This window comes from Varanus komodoensis, unplaced genomic scaffold (assembly GCF_004798865.1).
Source record: "Varanus komodoensis strain SLA01 unplaced genomic scaffold, ASM479886v1 scaffold26, whole genome shotgun sequence".
NCBI lineage: Eukaryota > Metazoa > Chordata > Lepidosauria > Squamata > Varanidae > Varanus > Varanus komodoensis.
The window spans coordinates 4,499,448-4,523,526 of NW_025335684.1; the positions used below are offsets into that span (position 1 = coordinate 4,499,448).

The window sequence follows — 24,079 nt, forward strand, 5'->3', positions numbered from 1 at the left end:
TTTCTGCATCCAGCAGCGGAGGATCTGGGCTTAGCGGGCTTCAATCCCTCTTACACATAAGGAAGTTTTAAGGCAGCCTCCCCCAAAATCATGCTCTTGGGATGCTTTGGGCTACGGTTCCCATCAGCAAAGTTTGATGGCCCAGTGCTCTGACCTGCCGTAGAGTCTGTCCCGTGGGCTTTCTCGCTTGTTCCCTCACTTTTGAAAAACGGCCAACCCATCCCGACAGCGACCCAGTTAGCTTCTCAGGTAGTTCTTCCTGGAAGTGGAGTGCCCACCTCCTGTGTGATCTTTCGAAACAACTACCTGATAAAGAGGAGCAGGGTGGTATTGCCACTGCTTCTGAAACGCCAAGTGGGAGGGAGGGAGCGAGCGAGCGAGCTCAGCAGCACAAGCCTGCATTAAGGCCGAGGAGGTCAGGGTGGCAGCATCCACCTTTCCTTGGCGAGGGGGCCTGCAAATAGAGCGCAGGTTGAGGTTAAAGCGATGCAGATGTGCAAAGCCCGTGGAAGCAACCCTGCAGGGCGGGGGGGGGGTGAGGAGCCGTGGATGATTTGCTCCCCTTTTTCAGTTCACCTGCTATGTCTGAGTTCCTGAAAGGAAGTGGGCTTTCGTGGAGGTCAGCTCAGCCGCGGAGCCCCTGCATCGCATGCAAAAGCTTCTCCAAGGAGGGCTGGCAAAGGGTCCTGCCTGGACCCTTGGAGGGTGGTGGCTGCCAGCCCGTGTTGACCTACCTGGGCTGCCAGGGTCTGTCTCAGTAAAAGGCAGCCCCTCGGGTTCCTGGGCTTGTGCCTGTTGTTTGCTGCAGCCTTCCTCTCCTCTCCTGCTGTTGGGATGCTGTTGCTCTCCTGGCCTTATCTCTGAGCTGCCTTCCCAAGACGTCCTCTCCACCTGTCAGAGTCATCTGCACAAACCACAGCAATAAAGCACTCGCATCTGCCTTGGGGAATCGCCAGCCGCCCCCTACATTGTCAGCTCTGGGTTGGGGCACTCAAGAAACAGAAGCACGTGCTTTCTGATCAACAGAGCTGGTTTGGAGCAGGCTGATAGAGGGATGCTGTGCCACGACCACCGGCTTGGGAATATATTAACTGGCCGAGTGGCGAAGCGGGGAGTGTCTGGCTTGTGAGCGGTCAGGGAAGTTCTAGGGAGATTTGCAGCCCACATTATTAATGAACGGATCGATCAATGATATAATTAATTGACTACGGCTTTTTCATTGGATGACACCCCTAAAACACCCCCAAGTGGATAGGCTTGTAACTCCTGTGGATTTAATTGCAAGTCTGAGAGGTCCCGAAGCCAGCCCTTGCTAAATCTTGCCGAGGCGTCCCCTTCCCGCCTTCCGCGCCACTTCTTGGCTTCGGATTGAACCGCGACCCTCCAGCATGCCAAGCGCTTGCGGAGCAGCCGAGCTGCACAGCCTCCGCCTCCGCATTATTTTCCTCATTAGTCCAGACTCCCCCCGCCCCCCGCACAATCTTCCATTCTGCACATTAAAAAAGAAATCTTCTGCATCTTTAGACGCAGCCTCATCTGAGCCATCCAAGGTATTGACGAGGGGTGGGGGAGAGACGCTTTGCTTTCTCAGCTCGGGAAACAAGCAGCAAAGGTTCTCTTGTAAGACTAAGGGAAGGTTCCCTCTTGCATCATAAAATCAAACAAATGAAAATATGAATAAGCACGGCTGGGGAACGGCTGGCTTTCTTTACCCTGAAATCTGGCACACCTCTTTTGGTGCACTGCCTTTCTAAGAGAAGCGATTCATGCGGGAGCCGCTGTTTGTGAAGAGCAACGGAGAAGCCATGGCAGCCGTCCAAAGGTACTGCTGGCAGTCCATATTCCTTTAGCATAATTATATCCTTGTGAGGGATAAATCTAGGAGAACCGGTGGGGAAGGACGCCCTGTGTTGGAGAGGGGCAGGGCTGTGTGTGGTGGGGAGCAGGGAGAGATGCCTGGGATCATGCCGGCATTCCCCTTCCCACACCCCAGCTAATTGGTGAGAGCGAAATTCTTTGGTCACCCGGGGATCCTATCGCTGCGGGCCAGATCACGGCTGCTGTTCCCCCCACCCTGAGTGCCCCTCTGTGAATATGGGACTCCTGCAATAGATCCAGGGCTCATATGAGGACCTGAGAAGAGCCAGTGGTTCATTTGGGCCAGGACCCAGATGCTTTCCCCCAGGAGGCAGCCAGATGCTTCTCGGACGTCCACAAGCAGCACAAGACCCGGAAACCCGTTCCATGGAAGGTCGCGCTGTCAGAGCTGCACACCAGATGCGGCTTTCACAGCCTGTTGTTCTGGTCCTTGTCAACGTGCACAGTCGTCCTGTTGTGAGAGCATTTGTTAAAGAGCCGCACACAGAAGTCGCCGTGTGCAGAACCACAAATGGCTCCCCACAGAGTGGGCCCCTCCTGGTCCCGGTCCCAGTCCCCGGTTTTTTATGGACCTTTGGACAAAAAGCACCTTCCATGGGACCCCCACGGGACCCCCTAGACGTCTCACCCCCTGGCTGCCAGCTGCTCCTGCTCCTCGTTTCCCCCCATTATAGGTACTGTTGGCTTGCTTGGCAGGCAGCCAGGGAGCGAGCTGGCAGGAGGCAGTGCTCCACCCAGGCCGGGGGGCCGGGGGGCCAGGGGCCAAGGGGCGGAAAGGAGGGCCAGCCTGGGGCCCTCGTCCACAGGCCCCAGCCTGACCTCTCCTGCCCGTTGCCAGGGACCGTGCTTCTGGACCAGGGCTGATGCTACTTTGGCGGCGTTTCCCCTGATGGGCAGCCGTCTCCAGCCTGTTCTAGCTCCCTCCCTAAAGGAGCCCGTCAGCCGTTCGGGTGCTTCTGGACTGCGCCCTGTCCCCGGGGTGGCACGGTGTCCAGGGCGCCCTTTATCAGCTTAGGCGAGCGCACCCAGCACCTCCTTCGGATGGATGGGGGGGGGGGCCTAGTTCACGTTGGCCGTGCCGCTTGGCCCGATTCCCGTGATGCATCCCACACAGTTGTGCAAAAGCCGGACAGCAGCCGAGCTGAGTTGGGCTGGCTGGTGGGGTCGTATGGAAGCCATGCTCTGCCATCTGCAGTGGCTACCAGCCCGTATCTGCGCCCGATTCGAGGCACTGGCGCTGGCCTTCAAAGCCCTAAGTGGCTTGTGACCAGGGTTGTCTTCTCCCTGGCAGATGAGGTGAGCTGCTAAGAAGAGGCCACTTTGACTGTGGCACCCAAATTGCGGAATGGCTTTCCCAGAGAGGCTTGCTTGGCATTTATACCACATTCCTTCCAGTTTCAGCAGAAGGCATGCTTCTTTTCCCAGGAATGTTAGTCCTTCCGTCCCTTTTGTTTTAAATCCTTTGCTGCATTCTAAATCTTTGTATTAGTGCAAATTTTACTTTGGCTTTTACTTTTATACTGTGGTTTTAAACATAAACTTTTCTAGTGTGTTTTATGTTGTATTTTACAAGCTTAACCATTGTGAACCAGCCAGAGAGCGTCATCTATTTGGCGGTACAGAAATGTGATAAATAGCCAAAACCCTTTGCTTATCCTAATCATCTCACAGTGCCCCTAGAAAAAATCCTCCTTTCTCCAGTGGTCTCTGTACCTTGGCAGGCGCATGGCACGTTTTTGAGAAATTGTGCCCTTTGGACATCAGGTATCTGGAGATACGTGAAGTGAGGCGACAGAAGCACAAACCACAAAATAAATAAGTGAAGCCTCTTCGGAGACCTTTAAAGCAGCTTCTAAATCTAATTGTGTTAACTGTGTGGTGTTAAACCTGCCTAAAGGTGCTTCGAGGCATAGGGAGGGAACGAAATGCAGCCAAAATGCATTGAATTCCTCCCTGTCACGCAAAGGTTAGTGACAGTAATTCTATTGTGACCTTTAAATTACAGCCCTCTCTTCTAAAAGGGATGAGTTTGTTTAGTTCTCCTCCTTAGAAGATTTTATTTGAAACACAGCACATTTTTGGCCTGTTCACTTATGAATCACTGAGGCCCAGGTTTAATGGGATGGCCACTAGCTTCCACACGGTTTGAAAAGGAAGCCCCTGGAAAGAGTCTCCATCTGTCCCAGGCAACTTGGTCAATAATGGGAGCTGTAGTCCAGGAACTTCTGGAGGGTCACAGATTCTCCACCCCTGGTAGAAAGGGTCATGGTTTTAGGAATGACTTTATATCCATCCCCTTCCCCTTCCTCATGCTTAATGTTCCTATATGCCTGCCGATCCTTGGAGATGGGACTAGAAGTGTGTGAGTGAATCCAGGGCTTCTCTAGCTTCTAATGTCTGAAACTTTGGGTCTTTCCAGTTCCTTCGGCTCCCCCAGAAAATGTGTCAGCTGAAGCGGTGAGCTCCACACAGATCCTCTTGACCTGGGCAGCGGTGCCTGAAGCTGAGCAGAACGGGCTCATTCTTGGCTACAAGGTCTGCACCTACCCAAATCTTCTTGATTTCTTCGTGCCCTTCACTCAGGAATATCCTCTCCTGATTCTGTTGCCACCTATACATTGCATTAGGATATTACGGTGTGGAATTCTGCCAGTCGAACGAAGAGAGGGTAAAGCATGTTCCATATAGACAGTGCTATAGAGGATTCCCCATACCTCAAGCAACGGGCTGTCTCCTAAGGAATTTAGGGAGTATCAGCAGAAACGTGGAATCATGAGGACTGTCGGGTGCAATGCCTCCTCGCCTGTTCCACTCAGGGCTTTTCCAAGCGGGTGCTGACGGCTAGAAGATGCCCGATGCCTGGGTGCTGTTTCTTACGGCTGATGCCTGCTAGCTACGGGGCAGGGCATACCGTGGGCGCAGCAATGCGGATGTTTCTCCTGTCAATGTCCGGCTAAGGAGACACAGAAGCTGTGGGGCTGCGAGCAACCAGCAGAGGACCGGGTGCTTGTTTTGGGCAAGAACTGGCGCAGCTGCACAGGGCCGCGGAGTCTGTCCAGAGGTCTGCTGCCCCCTGCACAGGTCTGAGCGGGAACGGCAGCAAAATATTGAGTGGGAGGACGTACCTTCTGCTCAGATGGACCACAGGACAGCTCAGGCCCCTCCCTGTCCTTCACCGTTCCGTAGTGCCGAGATCAGCAACTTGTGTTCCTCCAGCGGTCCTGGCCAACCGTTCCCATCACTCCCAGCCTTTGGCCATGCCAGCTGGGGCTGATGGAAGTCGCGAGGCACAGCAGCTGGAGGACCAAAAGTTGCCTGTCGTTTGAGCTCCACTCCGCAGCTTGGGGCTCGTATTGCTTTGCTTGTTTGCGTTTTGGTATTTTTGCAAATCTCGCAGTCACTGAACAGATCTCTCTTCTTGCCTGAAGGATTCCATTTGGCCACCTAAGGATAGGTCCATATGACCATTGGTGTCCCTGGGTCCTGGTATTTTATTGTTAATCATTTTTAGCACTTTTAATTTGTTTTAAATCTCTATGTTAAATAGCTTATCCTTTCTTTTTATTACATTGTATTTTGGCTTTTACTTTGGTGAACTAACTGCCCAGAGAGCTTAGCGTCTTGGGCCTCAGAGCAATGAAATGACTTTGGTCTTAATATCTAAGACTGCAAAACAACCCAAAGAATTAGGCCTCCTATAAACATTGTTCCTGGAATGCCTTGCTAGTGAAGGGAGCGAGGAGTGGTCCTCTTCCCTTTCCCATGCTCTCTCACCCCTTTTTCCTGCAGGTGTTGTTCAGAGCCAAAGATGCGGAGAGCAAATTAAGCAGTCAGGTCGTGAGAGGGAACCTCAGCCTTTCCGTCCTTTTAGCCGGCTTGCGGAAGTACGTGCTTTACGAGATTCAGGTGCTGGCCTTCACGCGCATCGGGGACGGAGTTCCCAGCTCCCCTCCAGTCCTCGAGCGCACCAAGGATGATGGTGAGTGAGCTTGTGCATCCCTGGAACCTTCTAGTTTGGAAGGAGAACGGCTTTCATTTCGCACACTTTGAAGGAGAATATATTAGCAGCATCTCAGCTTGATTACATTTTTAATCTTAAAGAGCCAGATCCTCACCTAATGTAAACAGGCCCAGTCCCATTAACTTCTAGCTGAGAATCTACTCCCCAAATCTCAGCCTTTTCTCCCCTACCAGTAATTGACAAAAAGACCGTTTCACTCCAAAACCGTATATTTTATAGCCAGTTCCAGCCTGAAGCAAATTTTTACAGCCCAATTATGAACTCCTACAGAAATCCAATCATAGCAATAAAAAAAAGCTACAGCATAATGGGACGTGATAAACAAACCTTGCTGCGACCGAACGTGAGCAAGATGCGGTGTTTCCCATCCCAGGAGGCCTCCTATATCGCAGCCTCGAACAAAAGAATAATAAAATGACCTTTGCAAAAATTAGTGCATCAACATTATTTTGAGCTCCTCTCAAACATTTTCCATAAGCCTGAGAAATTCCCATTTAGAGTTTGACATATCGAAAAGAGTAGGACTTGTTCGGCAGCCTGATTGAAGGGGTATGTGTTCATTAGCCGCACCGGTGTCGAGCTGATGCAAAGCTTTAGGGCTTGTCTCTTGGCTGCTCTGCAGAACCACATGCCTGCTTCTCCCAGTCCGAGAAGAGGTGCTAGTTCAGGGAGCCAGGGCAGAATGTGACCTGCGTGAATTCTGATACCAGCCAACCAGAGCCACACCTCCCAGGCTTCTGTGGGAGGATGACTCTCCGAATGCTGCGATGCATTTCTTGGTGCAAAACACTTATCTGAGGATCAGGCACATTTAGAAATAAATATTTTACAACATGTGTTTAATATATGTCATACATACACTTAAAGACATATACTTAAATATTTGTTTTGTGCAGACATTTAAAAATGCAAATTAATGCAGAAACAGAATGGATTTAGAAAGGATTGTTTGTAACAGTGACTGAGACAGGAAATAAATTCATCTGTTCATCACCAGGCAGGGAAGTGGACTGGAAATGTCATATTTCAGTTTTCAGGAGAACGGGGTTTTGATTGTCAGATTGCAAATACTATGTCCATGGGGATGCACCTTATTTTATTCATTTATTTATCTATTGGACAGTTGGATTTAGATCCCACCCTGTCGTAGAGGCTCAAAGCAGCTTTCAGCAGTTTGTCTAGATGCGATGGTTTTGCCCCAAATCAGCTCAGGGTCTGACTACGCAGTCCAGTGCATGCCTAGGCGGAAGACCAGCAGCTTAAATCGGGGGCATCCTGGGAATGCAGGCATGTTTCTATCCAAATGTGCATAGGATTGCACCCCAAGAAAATCCGATGGCTTGAGGAGAAAAGAGGCCAGATGAAGTGAGAAGGGCATTGTAAACATTAAAACTGTTTGGAAACAAAACACCAAGCCCGCATCACACCAAAATGCCACTCAATATGATTTGCAGGCAGCCTTCTGCTAAGCACTTTCTTATGAATATTGATTTCTTTGTTAAAGAATGAAGTCTGTTTCATTCTTCTGTGGCTAGCCCGAGTGGGCAGAGTCATTTCGGAGGTTAGGCATCATTTCCTGACTGGAGAACGCCACAGTTTGGGTACCCAAGGGCTCAACAGGCAGCGTTTAGCCCGTAAAATTCCCCCTCTTTCCTTAGTAGCCCTTGGAAGAGCCCAGCACCTCTCAGGATCTGGAAGGATTAAGTGGAATCGCTTAGTATCTATACTGTTCATTGGATACAACTGGGATGGATGGAAAACACACACATTATGCAGAATGTAATGAGAGGCTCATTCTCCTTCCTAAACCACTTGTTGACAAAGGGCGCATTGCGCTCCCACCCCTCCCCACCCAACATAAGCCTGCTTGATTCCTTCCTGATCATTTTAATTAAAAGCATCCTTGGTGAAAGTCGTAGAGGGATTTCAGCTTAAGGGGAACATCCGTGTCTGCAGATCTGCAAATTATCTTGAGCTCCCCCTGATGACGTTGAGAGAGGCAATCCGCCTGCCCTCCGGCCGCCTCACAAAATCCACACCTGCTCCCTCTTTGACACTTGAGGCCAAACCGAAGGGCTGGAAATGCATATGTGAAATTATAAGTCAGTTCACCCTGGGAGTTGAGCAGTGTGGTTGGAGAATATTATTCAGCTTTGGCAGCCACGGATTGACACAGAAAATAACCTCTCCCTCTTGGGGTAATTTAACACCTCTCTGGTATATGATGTAGAATATAATAACCAGAGTTATGAAATGTCTTTAAATTCCAGCTGACACACAAGGAGTAGCATGTTCATCCCCTCCGAGGCCAAACCTCATTCGTCAAAACATCATTGTAAATATATTTACTCATCATTGTAAATATATTTACTGGTGCAGTAAACCATCTGTCTGTGATCGCAATATTGCAAGAATTGATTGGGATGTTGACCCTCAAAGATAGCTTGCATTTTATATTAAACAATACCCTTTTGTCTCTTCTCGTCTGCGACCAGTTCGGCAGCATTTAAAAGCTTTCTCCCTGCTCTTACCAAGACTTGTGAGTCCAAGAAACCAGTTGAGGCCCTTTCTGCCTGGGGTTTCTCTCCAGGTCATGCAAAGGGAAGTAGAGACCTCAACCCTCATCAGAAGTCCTTGGGAGTGAACCCTGAGAATGTCAGCAAAGCCTCTTCTTCTCAAAACTGTGTTGGTACCCATAGTTTAGGTCAAAGTGGGATCAGGTACATTGGACCATGCCTCGAGATCCTATTATTTCTCCATCTATCCCAGCAGTGTCTTCTGGAAACAGGTCCCAGGTAGAGAAGGGCCTCTCCCTTCACTTGCTAGCTGATCCTTTTTCAAAAACGGGGGGAGGCAACTAGGGAACCTGGCTAAGCACAGAGAAAACTGGAGACTGGGCATATGTTTACCTTCAGCATTTCAGGGTCTATAACAGCCTTTGGGGCATTTCTTTTGGGTCTGTTTTAGCCCCAGGACCCCCGGTGCGGTTGGTGTTTCCTGAGGTGAGGCTGACGTCTGTGCGCATCGTGTGGCAGCCCCCTGAAGAGCCAAATGGAATTCTTCTTGGTAAGCAAAATTGGTAGATCTGAAAGATTCAGCCAGAAAAGTATCAGCTACCTATCATTTCTAATAACTAGAAGACAATTTGAATAGATGGTCAGGGTATTTAGCACAGCCAAGAAGCCACAGACCACTTCTCAATCTAATTTTCTAGCTATCATGAACCTTCAGAAGCACTCAGGTTTTCCTCTAAAGCTTTCCTGGTGGAAGCGTCTGCAATATTTTTTGCAATTAACCAGGAATCCTAGAAAACCCCTCCCTCGCCCTCCCCTTTCCTAGCCTGCCTTTGTGCTCGCCTTCGAACCACAAACACCCTGCGTGGGACCAAGCACTGCCGGGACAGGACAGGTCACAGGCGCTTCCACCAGGGCCTTGGTGCAATGCCAATGCACGTCTTGGTGAACCGGAGCACCCATGTTGTGTCACCCAGCAAACCAGCTGGAGAAATCCAGGAAGGGGAAGGAGGAACCGGTGTGCGCAGAAGAGGGGGGAAGAAGGGCTGTGTGAGCTTGAACAGGGGGAGCGTTTGGGGAACTCCTCTCGCCAATCCGTGGCGCAGCATCGGTTCTAAAAGCAGCCAGTGCCAGAAGCTGGTGCAGTCTTCACGGTGTGCCATCGCGGTGCCTTAACACGAATGCAGAAGTCGGGTGGGGGTTGCAGGGAAGATGTGTCCTTGCTGCTCCCGATGGCAGCGGTCTTCTCCCAAATTGCCTGTCCTCCCTCAGAACGGCTGCATTAAAAGCACTGCCTGAGGATTCCCCAGGGCATCGCCAGAAAGAGGAGCGAGCGTGAAAGTTCCCCCCGTCTCCCATTTGCTGTGGCCCCAATCCACGTCCATGTCACGTCCCCTGTGCAAACACCCAAGTGCGGGCAGAGTTTGAGCTTCAGAATGAAATCAAGCATCCACAGCACAACGTTGCCAGCAATTGCTGCCCTGGGCTTTAATGGGGCAGGAAAATGTTAATAATGTTTGAACTGCTGCTTAGAAACTTCACCAGCGCAATCAAAGACTGCCTTCTAGGGCAAGCCTGAATAAGGCACACGAGTAATTTTCACCAAACTTTGAAAGAAAGCTGTAGTATGCCTGTTCAAAAGTGGAGTGAAAAGGAGTAAATGTGCCCATTTTGGCACTTTTAAACTTGCTGTGTCTGTGGCGGCTTTTATTGGATTGGTTTGACGTATGGCACACACACGGATCTCATTAAGTAGCTCATGGATATCAAGTTCTGGGTCATTAGCTCAACAGGTATCATTTTTCTAAGCAATAGAAGTTTGAGTGTTACTATGGTAGAATTTTTCCTTTTCTTCCTCCCTCCCTCCACCCCTCCCTCCGCAACTCATCTTGATTAAATTATCAGTTCGGCAGCATTTGAACACAAAAGACTTAAAGGTGTCAAGATAATTTTAACGTTTCATAGTATTTTATGGTGTTGATGACATCTTAGTCCTATAGTGCCTTTTATTGTGTCTTTATTGGTAAGCATTGATATCATTGTGAAGGTTTACTGAGGTGTTTTTGTTGCTTGGCTGTTGTGATTTTAGTGTTGTAATATTTGTTAATTTAATATTATTCATTTGATTGTGTGTATTATTATATCCTGCAACCCACCCAGAGAGGCATTTTGGCTAATAGGGCAGGAGATAAATGTAATTAATAATAGCGATAATAAGTTAATATGGTGGAATCCTATGCATGTGTAGATAAAGGTAAGTCCTACAGCTCCTGATTGGCTGGAATATGCTGTGTATTGCAGGATTAGTTTCATCTCTCCAAGACCCCTCACAGTAGTATCTAATATTAGTCCTATGTAGAATAGGCCAATTGAAATGAATGGGGACTTAACTCTCATTCATTTCTATGGGCCTTTTCTGCATAGGATTAACAATGGCTATTATTCAAAGACTTTCTGATTAATTCTAAGGCAATAATGCTAAGTACTCTCCATTGTAAATCCTGTTAGGATTGTTTGTTTAATCATAGCTAATACCTGTGTGGGCTCTTCTCAAGGAAACCCAGCAAGCCTTTTCACACTGTTCCCACAGTGATACGGGATTCTTTATTTTAAGGCAGTCCTGCTAGTTTGATTTCATGTTAAATAAAGTCTGGGATTGCTAGTTGTCGATGGCATTTCCTCAGATAGGGTGTTGTAGCCCGAAATACTCTGGCGATGGTAATAGGGCCCTCGAGTGTCAGTAGACTGGATCTGAAAGCAGCTGCTCTAGAGTCCTTTACGTAGTGGAAGGACGGATGGACGGAAGGAATTGTTTTGGTCTTGAACCCGGTTATCTGTCACAGGCAGAATCCCTCTGTGTATTCCTTACACTCGAGTTGCTTATATTATCTGAGACAGAACACTGTACTTTGTGGTCTTGCTATCCTGTGAAAGCCAGGAGATAAAATGAGGAATTCATGTGCCAGGGGAATCCCACCTACTTGGAATTCTCTTTGGAAAAAAGCAAAGAAGTAACCTCCCATCCTCAGGGATGCCTCGGGCTTCTTAGGGCGTGAGGGGCTGCGTGTTTAGGCAGGAAAAAGGCCTGTCAGGAGTTGTGTGAGGCATTTTGCTAGCTAGGATTCCACCTGTCCGGAAGTAGCGTTGCCTGCTAGACTGAAGAAGTCTGAGTGGGAGGCTCCACTCCAGCGAGAAAGGGAGGCATTTCTCAACTCGTGTTGTTAACGAAGAATCCCTTCCAGCCGGTGGAGCGTGAAACTCAAAAATCCATGTCTCCATTCTCAAGCCAATCAGTGAAGGGAGAACAAAGCCACCTACAGGCTTTTAGTCTCCCGTCTCGTTATATCATTGCATGAAACATGGCTGTTCCGTGAGGCAACTTTTTTGCAGGATACGGGGCATCAGCAGGTCAGGAAATATTGTCCGTCATACTCATTTGTCAGGGCTGCATTGCTGAGTCCCGCTTGACTGTTGTTATCATTTTGAGATGGCTTTTCCAGCACTGTTATCAATTGTACATGTGCCTTTGTAACGCAGAGCGGGGCTAGGCTGAAAGCACTTCACCAGACGTTTGAGTCTTCAGCCCCCATCATGCCTTGCTGCAGGAGCTTCTGGGACTTGAAGTCCAGAACATCTGGAGAGCCACCATCTGCCCACCCCGATGTAGAAAACGGGAGAGAAATGAAAGAGCTCAAAACTGCAGTAAATTATGTATAACAGACTTCTGCACAGCATTTGAAAACCAAAGCAACAGAAGTCTCATCGTACATGGATTGGCTGCAGTTTGGAACCAAGCTCAAGAAATTTGGAATTGCAGAATCAGGAGAGAATTCGGAAGCTGCTACAACCAATAATGAGGGTCGATCCCTATTCTCCCATGCAAAGCTTTCCACATTTTAAATTTAACAGTTGGGGAGCTTCTGAGGCATGATGGCATTTACATGTAGGCCTGCTGGGGATATTAGGAAGGGACCAGGCAAACCTCTCCAGGGAGGCCATCCCGTAAGTGGGGTGCAACCACTGAGGAAGTACTCTCTGTAGTAGCCACTTCCCCACCTTCCTTTGGCAGGCAGTTCTGGAGGGATGTCTCTGAGGACGACCTCTGGGCTTGAACCTGTGTTTCATGGCGTATTTCCTGACGGCTGCCAGTCAAGTCTAACTCCTGTTTCAGAGAGGGTGACGGTGGATACCTGGCCCTGCTGAATCCTCATTCCAGATCATCAGGCCCACGTGCAGCTCCTCACACTGGGGCCGAAATGGCCTATGGCTTAAGGGTGGGTCTCCCTCTGTTCTGCAAAGGAGATTGCTTTCAGACTAAACCTGCAGCTGAGCTAGCATCCCTCTCTCCCCTGAAGTCTAGCGTGCTTCTGGAAATAACGCTGTGTTAGAAGAACCCCCCTCAAGAACCTGCTTCAGAATTAGACGCAACCCAACTTTGCAAATTGGTGTTTTGATCTCATGTTGCATTCATGTACACCTTCAGCCTTTGAAATGCTAAGTGGTAAAAATCAGCAAACTGCACGGGAACTATTTTAATCTCTCAGCATTATGCTGGATCCCTCCTCCCGGTGCTGCGACAAATTAATACGTGTTTGTATGCTCAGATGCGCGGCAGCTTCCTAGGGCGACTGCTGCTGGTTCTGACGGGCGGTGCTTCGTGGCGATGAGCATAAAAACAGCATTAGTATGCCGCGTGGAGAGCGCAGCTGCTGCCTCGTTGCCTTCGGGGGAAGAGGTGGTCGCCTTCGGGTGACCTCACATTTAATAGACATAGCCAACTGTTGCTGCTTCCTTGGTCCAGACAGCCGCAGCCTCACATTGCACAGGAGTCATTTGAAGCCCACTGCCGTGGGCTCTGGTTCGTCTGGGAATCGGAGCCAGAGCCACTGCTGAAAATCAACAGGGAGGCATTCCATTGTATGACGGGGCGTCCGTCGGTAGACCTGCCCCCGTCGGGGTGGCGACCATCACGCGTGTGGCTGGCTTTCAAAAGAAGGTTCAGGCTGCCACTAGGCGCTGTCCGGAGCTGCTCCTTCCCTCTGGTTCCAGAGCACCAAACTTTCTTCGAAGTGGAGCTCTTCCTCTGAGACTCCACAGATAACGGAGCAGTTCTTGCTCTAGATGGCCTTCTACCCAAGCTGGAAAGAGACGCCTCTGCTCATGTAAAGAGCTGAATGCTAACTGGAAGCTTCCCCATGGTCCCCCCACTTGCAGTAAAGCTTCCGGCTCCACTGTCAGGGCAGCTCCCGCTGCTGGAGAGCAACCCGGCACACATGAGGACACCCACCCTCCAACTGGGCAGCCTGTGTCCTCCAGGACCTCCTCCCTGGGTGAAGCACTGGGTCCCACCCTGCTTCCCCGCTCCCGAAACCGCCCCCCCCCCTTCAAAAGCAGGCTGATCCTCATGCCTGACTTCAGCCGGCATAGTCGAAGGAGCTTCATGGCTCCACCACCCCAGCCTCGTGCCTGCTCGCCTGTTCAGAACCGGGCGATGGCTCCCCCTGGACAGCGTGGGAGAGGCTGGCCATGCTCACAGGCCTCACCAGATGCAGCGCAAGTTCCTTCCAGTAAACCTGCCTGGAATTTCTCTGCCGTCCAGACTGACAAGTCTCTTAACAAGCACGGTAACGAAACAGCACCTTTGTGTTTAGTTCCTCCAAACGCCTTTTGCTGGCAACAAGTGTCGGGAAAACTGACTGCCGCTGCATTTGGTCGAGCATTATCTGCCCCTATTAGCCGGGGGCCTCTAGGTATCCGTCGCTGGAATTTGGGAGCTGGGATTTCCTGCTCTGGCGGGCAGTCCCTTTGTTCTAGTTTGCCAGAGATGCTGGCATAGCCTTTGGAAGCACACCATTCGCCCTGAGAACAACACCCCTTCTCTGAGCCCTCTCGGCCCCCCAGTTGCTCTGACCCATTCGCACATCACCCAGCCTCACTGTGCCATCGGCCAGGCAGGAATGCCGTTCCGTGTGGCTGCTGACCGCCCTGCTGCATCTTGGATGTCTGTTGAGTTTGGACACTCACTGGGGGGGGGGGGGGGCAGCACCTAAACATGTGTTTCAAACAAAACTTTGAGAAGAAGCGAGCCGCATCCCAGGATGACAGCCTTTTGAATCCGCTGGAAACGGCAGTATCTGCCTTTGTACGAAGTATTTTGCTAAGTTCTCTGAATACTGCTCTTTTCTCTTGTAAGGTGGCTTTAGCTGTGTTCATTTCTTTCTCTAAATTTGAGCTGCTTCCTGACAATCTCATGCTCAATCTCCATTCTCCTCTAAGAATATCCTTGCATATTTTGTCTCGAGATGTTCTTTACTGTGTTCAGCAATTTTTTGAGTTCCATTTTATACTGAGTTTCTATTCCTCATGTCTTAATGGCCTTTAAAATGCCTATTGCATTTATTGCTTCTATAGCCCCAGGGCATACATTAATTTCTCTTTGAACACTTTCCATTTACCTCTATCGATTTCTCTTGTATGATTTCACTCAGCACTTCCCCGGCCTTTTCTTCTTTTTGTTGTGGGAATTTCGCGTCCCAGTATTTCCCCACAGAATGATCTCACACATTATTTTGGTCTTGTGGCTGATTCGCACAAGCATACTTTGGGTCTGTTATTTTCCCAGCCTTTCCAGCTACGCTTCCCATATTTATGGGGCCAACTGGTGTTTGGTTGGCTGGTTTTGGTTTGGCATTTACTCCCCCGTGCTTAAATCAAAGTGACTTAGGATATGGTTGCATTGAATTGACAAGCTCCATTTTTTAGCTCTCACTCACCTCAAAACCGATTATCTGTTTCAGCCGTATTTCAGCAATCAAGTGACATTCTTTTTAGGGGAAAAGAATAGGAGCAGCCATCATGTTGCTTCTGGTGCCCTGTGCTGCGTTTTCCAGTCTGGGGGAAATTCCAAATGGATGCTACCATTTGAAGGGCGTTCCCTGCCCTCTTTTGAGGGCTAGGGACGAACAGAGCCCATAATAAAAATAAATAAATAAATAAATAAATAAATAAATAAATAAATAATGCCTGCACTAGGAATGCGCTCCCTAGAGAGAGCCGCCTGGCGTCGTCATTATATGCTTTTTGGTGCCAGGTCAAGACCTTTTTATCTGACCAATATTTTAACATATAGTAATTTTAATTGTGTTAGATTTATTTAATTTATTTTAAATAGATTAGTTTTCTGCTCAGTGTGGAACAGTTAACTTATTTTACTGAGGACTGAAATAATGTTGTAAGCTGTCCAGAGACGATAGTGATGGACGGCCCACTAATTTGCTAAGAAAGTAAATAAATAATCAGAAGCAAGCCACACAGAGTCCAGTCGAACCTGCTCCAAGTGAATGTACTGGTGGACTGGTGAGAGAGTTCCATGAAAAGAGGGGGGCACGTTCACAAATGTTGACCGAACCGCCACTGCTCCTCAAGACCAGCTTGGCGTAAGGGAACCTTTGTCTGCCCAAATCGGGAATGAGCTCGGCATTCCGGGCCGAAGAGGGCAAAGCACCCCAAGGTGCCACCTGCTTCCCACAAAGCTGAGCTCGGAAGGGGAAAGGGGCGTAACCAACAGAGACCGATGGAATGGACTCCCACAACGTCCGTTCCTGCATGGGAAAGGCACCGGGAGAAATGGACACAAGTTGTGTAACTGTCCCACTAGGGGAACTGGGAAGCGAAGTCCTGGTCACTTCCCGAAACGAGAGTGGAGGCAGCAAGCAGCCTTCCTGCCCCTCCCCTCCTTCTCCCCTGGGCAGAGCAGGGGGAAGAGGCAGGGGACACGCTGGGCGGCCGGGCAAGCCGACTCCGCTCGCATCCTGTCCGTGACAAGCATCTCGCTGGCCTCAGCTCCTCCTCTGGCTGGAGGCCGCGTCCTTGGGCAAGGCGCTCTCCCTCAAGTCTCTTCTCCTGCGCCTGCAGCTTGCTTGCTGACAGGCGGGGAGCCAGCAAAGGCGATCGGCCCCCCCACCCCCACCGCCACTGACTTGGCCACGGCAAGCGGCAAGGGGACAAGCCAGCCCCGAGGGCGAGAGGGAGGAGCAACTCCAGGGGTCTCGTCTCGGAGTGGGGGCCCTGGGTGCCTGCCCAGCCGTACCCACTGCTGGTGGCCAGCCCTGGCCCCAGGCCCCCTGCAAGGAAACCAGCAGGGCGTGGAACTGCCCGCTGCACCCCCATGTCGGGTGGCCTTGCAGCGGACGAGTTGCTCCAGGGCGTGGTGCCTGTTACCCCAGGCTGACGGCCGTTCACTTTTAACTCCAGATAAGTAGGTCTCGCTATTACGAAATGTGACACGTCAGCGGCTGAGACTTTGCGTGTTCCTTCCTTTCCTGCCCGTCCTCAGCCTGTGTGTGGGTCAAGAAAGGCCTTCCTGTTCCTCATCCAGAAGAAGAGCAGCCATTTCTCCCACAGGGGTCCCCTACAGGGATTTTACGGGAGCCCTGAGAGGGCCGAATCCGCACACCAGACACATCCGACGGGCTCCCCCTTCGGTCCTTTGCAAGTGTCACCAGGAAGGTTCTCCTCCAATAGTGGGGGGGGGGGGTTCCCAGCAGGAATCCCCTCCCTCACACTGAGCCATGGGCAGGGGGTGTGCACGGTGCCATTGCCTGTCCCAGCTCCCACAGCTCCTTTCGATGGACCAGGTGGGTTTGCCTTGGAATGCGCTAGCACCTCAGCCCATCAGGCCCACAAACGCTCAGCTTGACGAGACATTGCGGTCAAGAGGGAGGCAAGCGAGAAAGGATACAGGATCAGACCGGCTGCCTCATCTGTACTCTCTCCTGAATCCTCCCACAGACCCAGGTTGATTTCCACTCGATGTGCTGTATTTCCCCTCCAGGCTTTTGCTTTGGTGCCTGTGCTCGTTTCATGCTGCGCCCCGTCTTTGCCACTCCCCTTGGCTTCTCCTTTGCAACATCCTCCCTGATGCCTCCTCCGCCCCCCCCCTTGCCTCCCCATCATATTTCATGCCGGCTGATTGGTGCTTTAACTACAGCTCTCCTTTCTGCACATGTACAGAGACTGGGAAAGGTCAGAGCACATCTCTCCAATGTATCCTTTGATGTGCTCTCTCTTTCTGGGCTTTAAAACTAGTTAAGTAAAATGCTGTATCGTTTGCTAAATCGGGCCTGGAATTCACAGTGTGCCATGTACTCCATATACCTTGGCAGTCTACATAATATCCGTAAGGTAAAGCTAAATATATTCAGAATTGGGTCCCTCATTCTCTCTCACGCTGGTTGCTTTATGAGCTGTGCATAGTTAAAGATCTCTGCAAATTAGACTCTTCGACATGCAAACGCTGAACACCATCCGGCTGGCACAGTGTTTTCTAATGTTCCAGATTTCAAAGACATCCAATAATGAGATACCCCTTTCCACTCCTCTCCAAGTCAACCATAAATTCCTTGCAATTTTTTTAAAAAACTGTAGAGCCAGCATCCTTAATTATACAAATCATACAGAACTGAGAAAGCATCCAAGCTGTGGATCTGTTCGCAAGGAGATTGCCAGCGTTCAGGTATTTAAACTCAGGAAATACATCTGCATTTGCTTAATTTTTGTGTCAATCCCTTTCTTAAGGGCTCAGGTGAACTCATTCAAATTGCTGGTTTTACTGTGTGTTGCTCAGCCCATTATTGCAATGTGTGGAATGTTGTTATTGTCTGCCAGCTTGTGCAGGATTCGCTTATGTGGATGTGGATAATGGTAGCTCCGCTCTCTGCGTATCTACAGTATATCAGCTGGAGGTTGTGGTGTACCCCCAAGGGCACCCATCCTCCCGGGTGACCTGTGGCTGCAAACTTGCATCTTTAAGCAGAGTGCCACTGCTTCCAGGGTTCAGGGCCAGGAGGTGGGTGGCCAGAGACAAGACACAGGCACTGGGACCAGGGCTGAGAACCAGTCCAACATCCAAGCGTAAGGTGGAATGGCAGCTCGCCATCCGTCATGGCCCAGGCTGAGGTCAGGAGCCAGGAAGGCAAGGAGAGGGGCAGGGACCTGGAGGCAGGATAACCGGGCAGGGTGCGTGGCGAGGGCCAGGCAGAACGCGGGCAAAGCTGCACTGCTGCAGCGACACAGCAGGGCGGGATCCACCTGGAAGCAAACGCTGCAAAGGGGTGGGAACGGAGCCTGAGCCAGCAGGAGGACGTGTGTCGCCGAGGGGAGCCGGTGAGGCGGGTGCAGGCACGGCAGCGAACGGGAAGACCTGAGCGGCTGAGGCCAGGGGGCCATGCAGGATGCGTGGCCGATGCAGGAAGGGGTCGGGCACAGTGCAAACTCAGAACTCCCAGAGGGGCCTGTGTCGCCGGGCCTGCTCTTCCCGAGTGCTCCTCGGAAGGCTGAGAGCCCCAGCAGGGCCTGGGACCGACCCAGGCTGGTCTCCCGAGCAGCCCAGATCCCGACTGGTGGAAGAACCACCCAGTAACAGTGCCCTTTTCGTGCACATACGCTGAGCGCGTTGGATGTAACCTTAGACTTTGCTAGTGTGGGATTTTGTGAAAACTATGTCTAGGCTGATTCTTTTTCAGCCCTTCGGTTGTGTGTGTGCGCGCGTGCGCACGCACAGGCCATATGTCCATGTCTAAGGACAATCAGCCTAAGCAGCAGTGTGATTATTTTTCTCTCATAGCTCTTCCAGGCTCCCACTGGTGGTTCAGGTGCTCTGGCAAAGCTGATATTTGGATTCTTGATTTTATGGAGCCAGGTTTGTGGGGAGGAGAGAGAGAGAGTGTGTGTGTGTGTGTGTGTGTGCGTGTGCTACATGCTCCTCTGCCTGTGTTCCAGTTCCAAGGGCGGCTTCGGCAACCGGGCTCATGCTCAAATCTTGTCTGCTATAATTTGAGTCTCCGCGAAACGGGGGCCCTCCGCCGGCACCTCGGGAGCAGCAGCGTCCACGAGATGTGACTGGCAATGACACATTGGCTGGGGAAACAAAAGGAGCAGCCTCTTTCCCATTCAGCTGCGGCAAATTATCCCATTTCCTCCCGAGTGTGGGGGGAAAGACAATGATATATAGGGAGAAGACAGGTTATCTGTAAAAGCATTGCTAGCCCCACTGCACACAATTAGCGCCATCTGTGTCCCAATTAAACGCCAAAGTCCATGTGCGAAAACGCAGAGCAAACAGACTTGGCTCTGCAGAGGAACATCCGAATCCGCTTTTATTGGCCCTTGCCTCATTCGTATATGGAGTTGTCAGTGCCCCGTCTCTGCCGGAGATGGATGGGTCTCCACTGCCACAAGGATCCTTCTCCACCCCCTGCCCTCATCCTCTCGATTTTGCTCTCCCTGTCTTTTTTTGCTATTTGAATCTCACAAATTTCCAAGCGGCAGTGGGGACCTAAAGGGAGCGATGGCGGTAAATTAGTCTCCTGTCTTTCCAGCGCTCTTTAGCGTCCAGAGGACGGTCAGAGGGCTGCCAGGGCTCTCTCACCACTGCGTTCAGCTGCTGCTCTTCTGGGTTGATTTGGCCGTCATCCTCCAAGCTCCCGGCCATCTAACTTGATGGCGCGTTTAAGCGTTCTTGCGGCAAACAAAGCCGTGCCTGCCATCTCTGATAGAAATTGATTTTGGAGCGTCGCAGCTGGCCTGGGCTTGCAGTAAGCACCAGAAGAAAGCAAACCTGGTTACAGGGTTCTCAGGAAGTCTTTGAGCAGTCAGTGCTGTGCCATCCTTGAGGACGGCGGCCGTGGATGCGTTGACCCACATGACTGCACTTCAGATAATGAGAACCGGTGAAGAGACTTGCGCAGAGGTCAAGTTATTCCCCGCTGAGTTTGCAGTACCTTCAGATCGACTCAGCGGGTCCAGAGCCACTCAGAGCCTGGGTGGAAGACTGCCCAGAAGGCCTTCGGGACCACTTGGACTTCCATGGTGGAAGTCAGTAAAATAAAATACACTCCAGCCCGCAGCTGCCTGGATCTGCTCTGTTTGACCATCCTTTACCCGGCGGTATGAGAGCATGTCCCTGGAGAAGCCCCTGATGCTGGGAATGATTGAAGGCGAAAGGAGAAGGGGACGGCAGAGGACGAGGGGGCTGGATGGGGTCACTGGGGCGGTGGCTGCGGGCTTGGGTGGCCTCCGGAGGATGGCGGAGGACAGGAGAGCCTGGAGGAGAGTTGTCCATGGGGTCGTGATGGCTCAGGCACAACTTTGTGACTAACAACAACAAATGAGAGCATGAGGGATGCATCAATCCTTTCCACCCATCCCTGCAAGCTCCACCAAGCTTTCCCCGTCACTTAGCAAAAGCTGTGATCTGAGGTTGCGCCTGCGAGAGCAATTATTTATTTATATTTTGGAGGGCCTCGGACAACAGTGGAATCATAGATGGAGATTCAGTTTCTTACATTGAGCTGGCTTTTCTGAACCACGGGCAGAATTAAAAGAACGCTAAAGCAAGTCTCCTCTGAACAATAGCTCCATCACAATGAAATAAATCGAGAAATGATTATTATAATTTAACAGTCAATAGAAATGTGGTTTGTCTCCCGCTATTGCCTGTGCCACACATCTGCCTGTGCCAGAGCCCAGTGGTGATGAGGGCCTTCGAACAGAGGCCGGCCCTCCACCAAAGAGGATACCTGGCCCCCCCTCCCCAACACCTGGGCAGACATACAGGTGGCAAGGGGCGAAAGTCCTGCAGCACCTCCGGTTCCCCATGCTCAGCCCCAGCCCTTGCTCGACCTTCCCTTGGGCCAGCTTTTTCTGGTAGGAAAGAGGCTCCCCCCCCCCCCGGCCCTACTGCACGACCAGTCCAAAAATAGGAGCTCAGATGGAACCGCAAAGGCCTGTGGGAAGAAAGGGGTGGCATGTCTCCCTCCGTGCAGGCTTCCATCTTGCCAGGTCCCCAAAGAGCCAGGGGCTTGAGCTTGGAAAGAACCTTCGGCCCCGATGCCCATCCTCACAGCCTCCCCCGTCTTTGCCTGGCTGTTGGGGGGGGGGGACGGGCCCATGCGTCGGATGGCCTTGCCTTGTCAAAATGCGCCACGTATCCTTTCCTTTGATATCCGTCACATTTTCACAGTGCATCCATGTGCTCCAGGAAGACAAAACTGTGCTCACATCTCGTTCTTATGAAGAATGAAACGTGAAACACATTTCATGGTGGATTATCACCGAGAAGGCCTTCTCTATGCATCATATTGCCAGTAATTTCCCAGATAATATGCTGTATTGGGCTTTCAGCCTCGGCTGGTAAACCCTAAAAAGAGGCAAATTGCTGTGTTTGGCCTCCAGATGAATAAGCGATTAGGACGCAGTAACAGCTTGGCACTTTTCCTCCACTACGAGATGGGAAAAACAAGGCTGACTCCTCTGACCATCTTCTTCTTCCTCCTCTTGTTTGTCACCATGAATTCAGGATATCAAATCGCATACCGCTTGGCAACCAGCAGCCCGACCAAGTTCACCACGGTGGAAGTTGGCTCCACAGTCAGGCAGTTTGTGGCTACCGATCTCCTTCCCGAATCAGCGTACATCTTCCGAGCCTCTGCCAAGACTCGACAGGGCTGGGGGGAGCCCCTGGAAGCCACCGTCATCACGACAGAAAAGAGAGGTAATGGCGGCCGTCGGGGTGGGATCCTGCTAAGAGAGATTACCCAGGCCTGCTGGGATTGGTCCCCCCATCCCAAATTCCCTTTCTCTTTCCTTCTTTTTCTTATTCTATCAGCTCAGGTAGGAGCCTAATTGGTGGGCCATTTCCTACAACATGTTCCCATTCCTTTAAAAAAACGGCTGGGGGGCATCACCAACAAGGAAGCGGAAATGACGGTTTGATTGCACAGCTGGGTCAGGGCAGATTCTCGTGGTTTCTTTTGCACCCCCTTGCTGTGTGTCGCCATTTCCTGGCAAAATGCTCTTTGGGCCACGGTGTCCCCGGGAGTGGGGGAAGGGTTTGTATCGTTCCAGGGTTTCGGATCAGGTGAGATCCCTGCGGGCAGCAGCCGCTCACCGCGAAGGTTCTAGCGCGGCAGTGGCAGACGTCAGGCGCAGGGCCCAAATCTGGCCCCCCGAGGATCCCCGCCTGTCCTTCTGGGGTTCTGCAGATAGCCAAGCCCCCTTCCTCTGGCTCAGCCCCCTTTCCCTGGGTACCTGGAGCTTTCCTGGCTAAGAGCTTGAAGCTCTTTGAGCCTGTCCTGAAGTCTCCTTCCTGGCACCAAGAGCTTCAAACTACAACATGCTGCTATATAGTTTGGGGCGTCTTTCCCTTTTGGCTCCACCCCTTTTCCTTTCAGCCCCACCTACCACTAGAACCAAGCGCCTAGAGCTGCTTTGCATTGGCCCACAAGCCAAAGGGGACCCCACTCCTGGTATAGAACAAATTTGGCTCCTGGCCGCACAGCCTACCCTGGATTCCCACCCGTACTGGAACGCAATGGGTCATCGAGCAGATTTCATTTTGAGTTATGGGAACTGACTTTAAATATTATATGCAATATCCTACATCTGCATAATTTATTTGCTCCCTGATTGATTAGATTTATAGTCTGCTTTCTTGTGGAGATTCTCGATCCAACTGGCACGGCATAAGACACTTAACATCTCAGTACAGAAAGATAGCAAATGTAGGAATCACCCTGTTGAAAATGATTCGTGGTGGAAACTTGAGAGAGCTGGATTGGGCTGCTGGCAGTTCTGTAGCAGCGCTGATCGGTTCTCTTTCAACAGCTCTCCAAGGACGCCTGTCTCCCCAAGCCATCTTCCATTTGCCCATAATTTGCCCAGCCATTAAGTAGCTTCTGAATACAGACCTGCAAAATACCTCCAGCTCCCTCTGTGAGAAAGTTGTCTGAGCTGTACATGAAACGGAGGCGGGAAACAATGCATGGTGTGTACTAACCAAGAATCCATTTGCACTTCTGGCTTACCTCTAGGCTCAGCTGAAGTGTGGATGCAGCCACTCATGGGTAAACGATGCTTAATTCCCATCAACTCGTCTTGGTGTATCTTTCCACGCGGAATTGCAGGCAGAACGAGGAGCTCCTTGCTGAGCTTGCTTGTGCGTTGCCTGGTTGCGTTGCCTACAAACCTCGCACCATTTCAGGCTCCGTCTGTACCCATAGCTGTAGGAAACTCCGGGGCTGCCAATTGGCAGGTAGGGAGTACTGGAGATTTATTCTGCTTTTTGTCATAACGTATGGTGGGCAGATGGGATCGTGCCTGCATCCCTTGGAAAGATAGTTAGCACCCGTTCCATGGCTCCCCCTTCTGCCTGCAGTGCCCCAAAACCTCTGTAATTAGCACAGCTAGATGTGAAGCAGGACAGAGTTCCTGCCCCTTCAAAAGCTTGCTTGTTGGCTTACTATTCTAGTACATATCCCACCCTTCACATATACATATAAAAATCCAGGACACAACAGTTCCCTCTTCTCCACAACAGCTAAAAGGGGAAGGGTTTTGGTCAGCCTGCTTGCAAAAACCAGTGAAATCCTGAAAATTTCAAATCACATGTGGCAGCAGAGCAGCCCAGCTGGGGCTCGGAACCGGTCCTTTGCAAGCACCTCTGTGGAAGTGGGACCCCCTCCCAAGCATGCAGTCCCCCACAAATCAGCAGCAGAAGTTCTGGTGGCTGGAAAACATGTCTCTCCCCCCCCCCCCCCCCCCCCCCCCCCCCCCCACCCCCCCTAACAAAAACAAACCCAACAAGGACAAGCAGCGCGGCCAAGCACAC

General features: G+C 51.0%; 1 protein-coding gene across 3 annotated transcripts in view; it reads left to right on the plus strand.

The window, feature by feature from the left end:
• The window catches only part of SDK1 (sidekick cell adhesion molecule 1), a 482,213-nt gene that overhangs the window by 385,936 nt on the left and 72,198 nt on the right, over positions 1 to 24,079 (plus strand). For all 3 annotated transcript variants that reach the window (XM_044433572.1, XM_044433573.1, XM_044433574.1), the window contains 4 exons: positions 4,298 to 4,413; positions 5,668 to 5,857; positions 8,867 to 8,965; positions 21,770 to 21,964. In XM_044433572.1, coding sequence (XP_044289507.1) covers positions 4,298 to 4,413; positions 5,668 to 5,857; positions 8,867 to 8,965; positions 21,770 to 21,964 — 600 coding nt within the window. The remainder of the gene's footprint in view (positions 1 to 4,297; positions 4,414 to 5,667; positions 5,858 to 8,866; positions 8,966 to 21,769; positions 21,965 to 24,079) is intronic.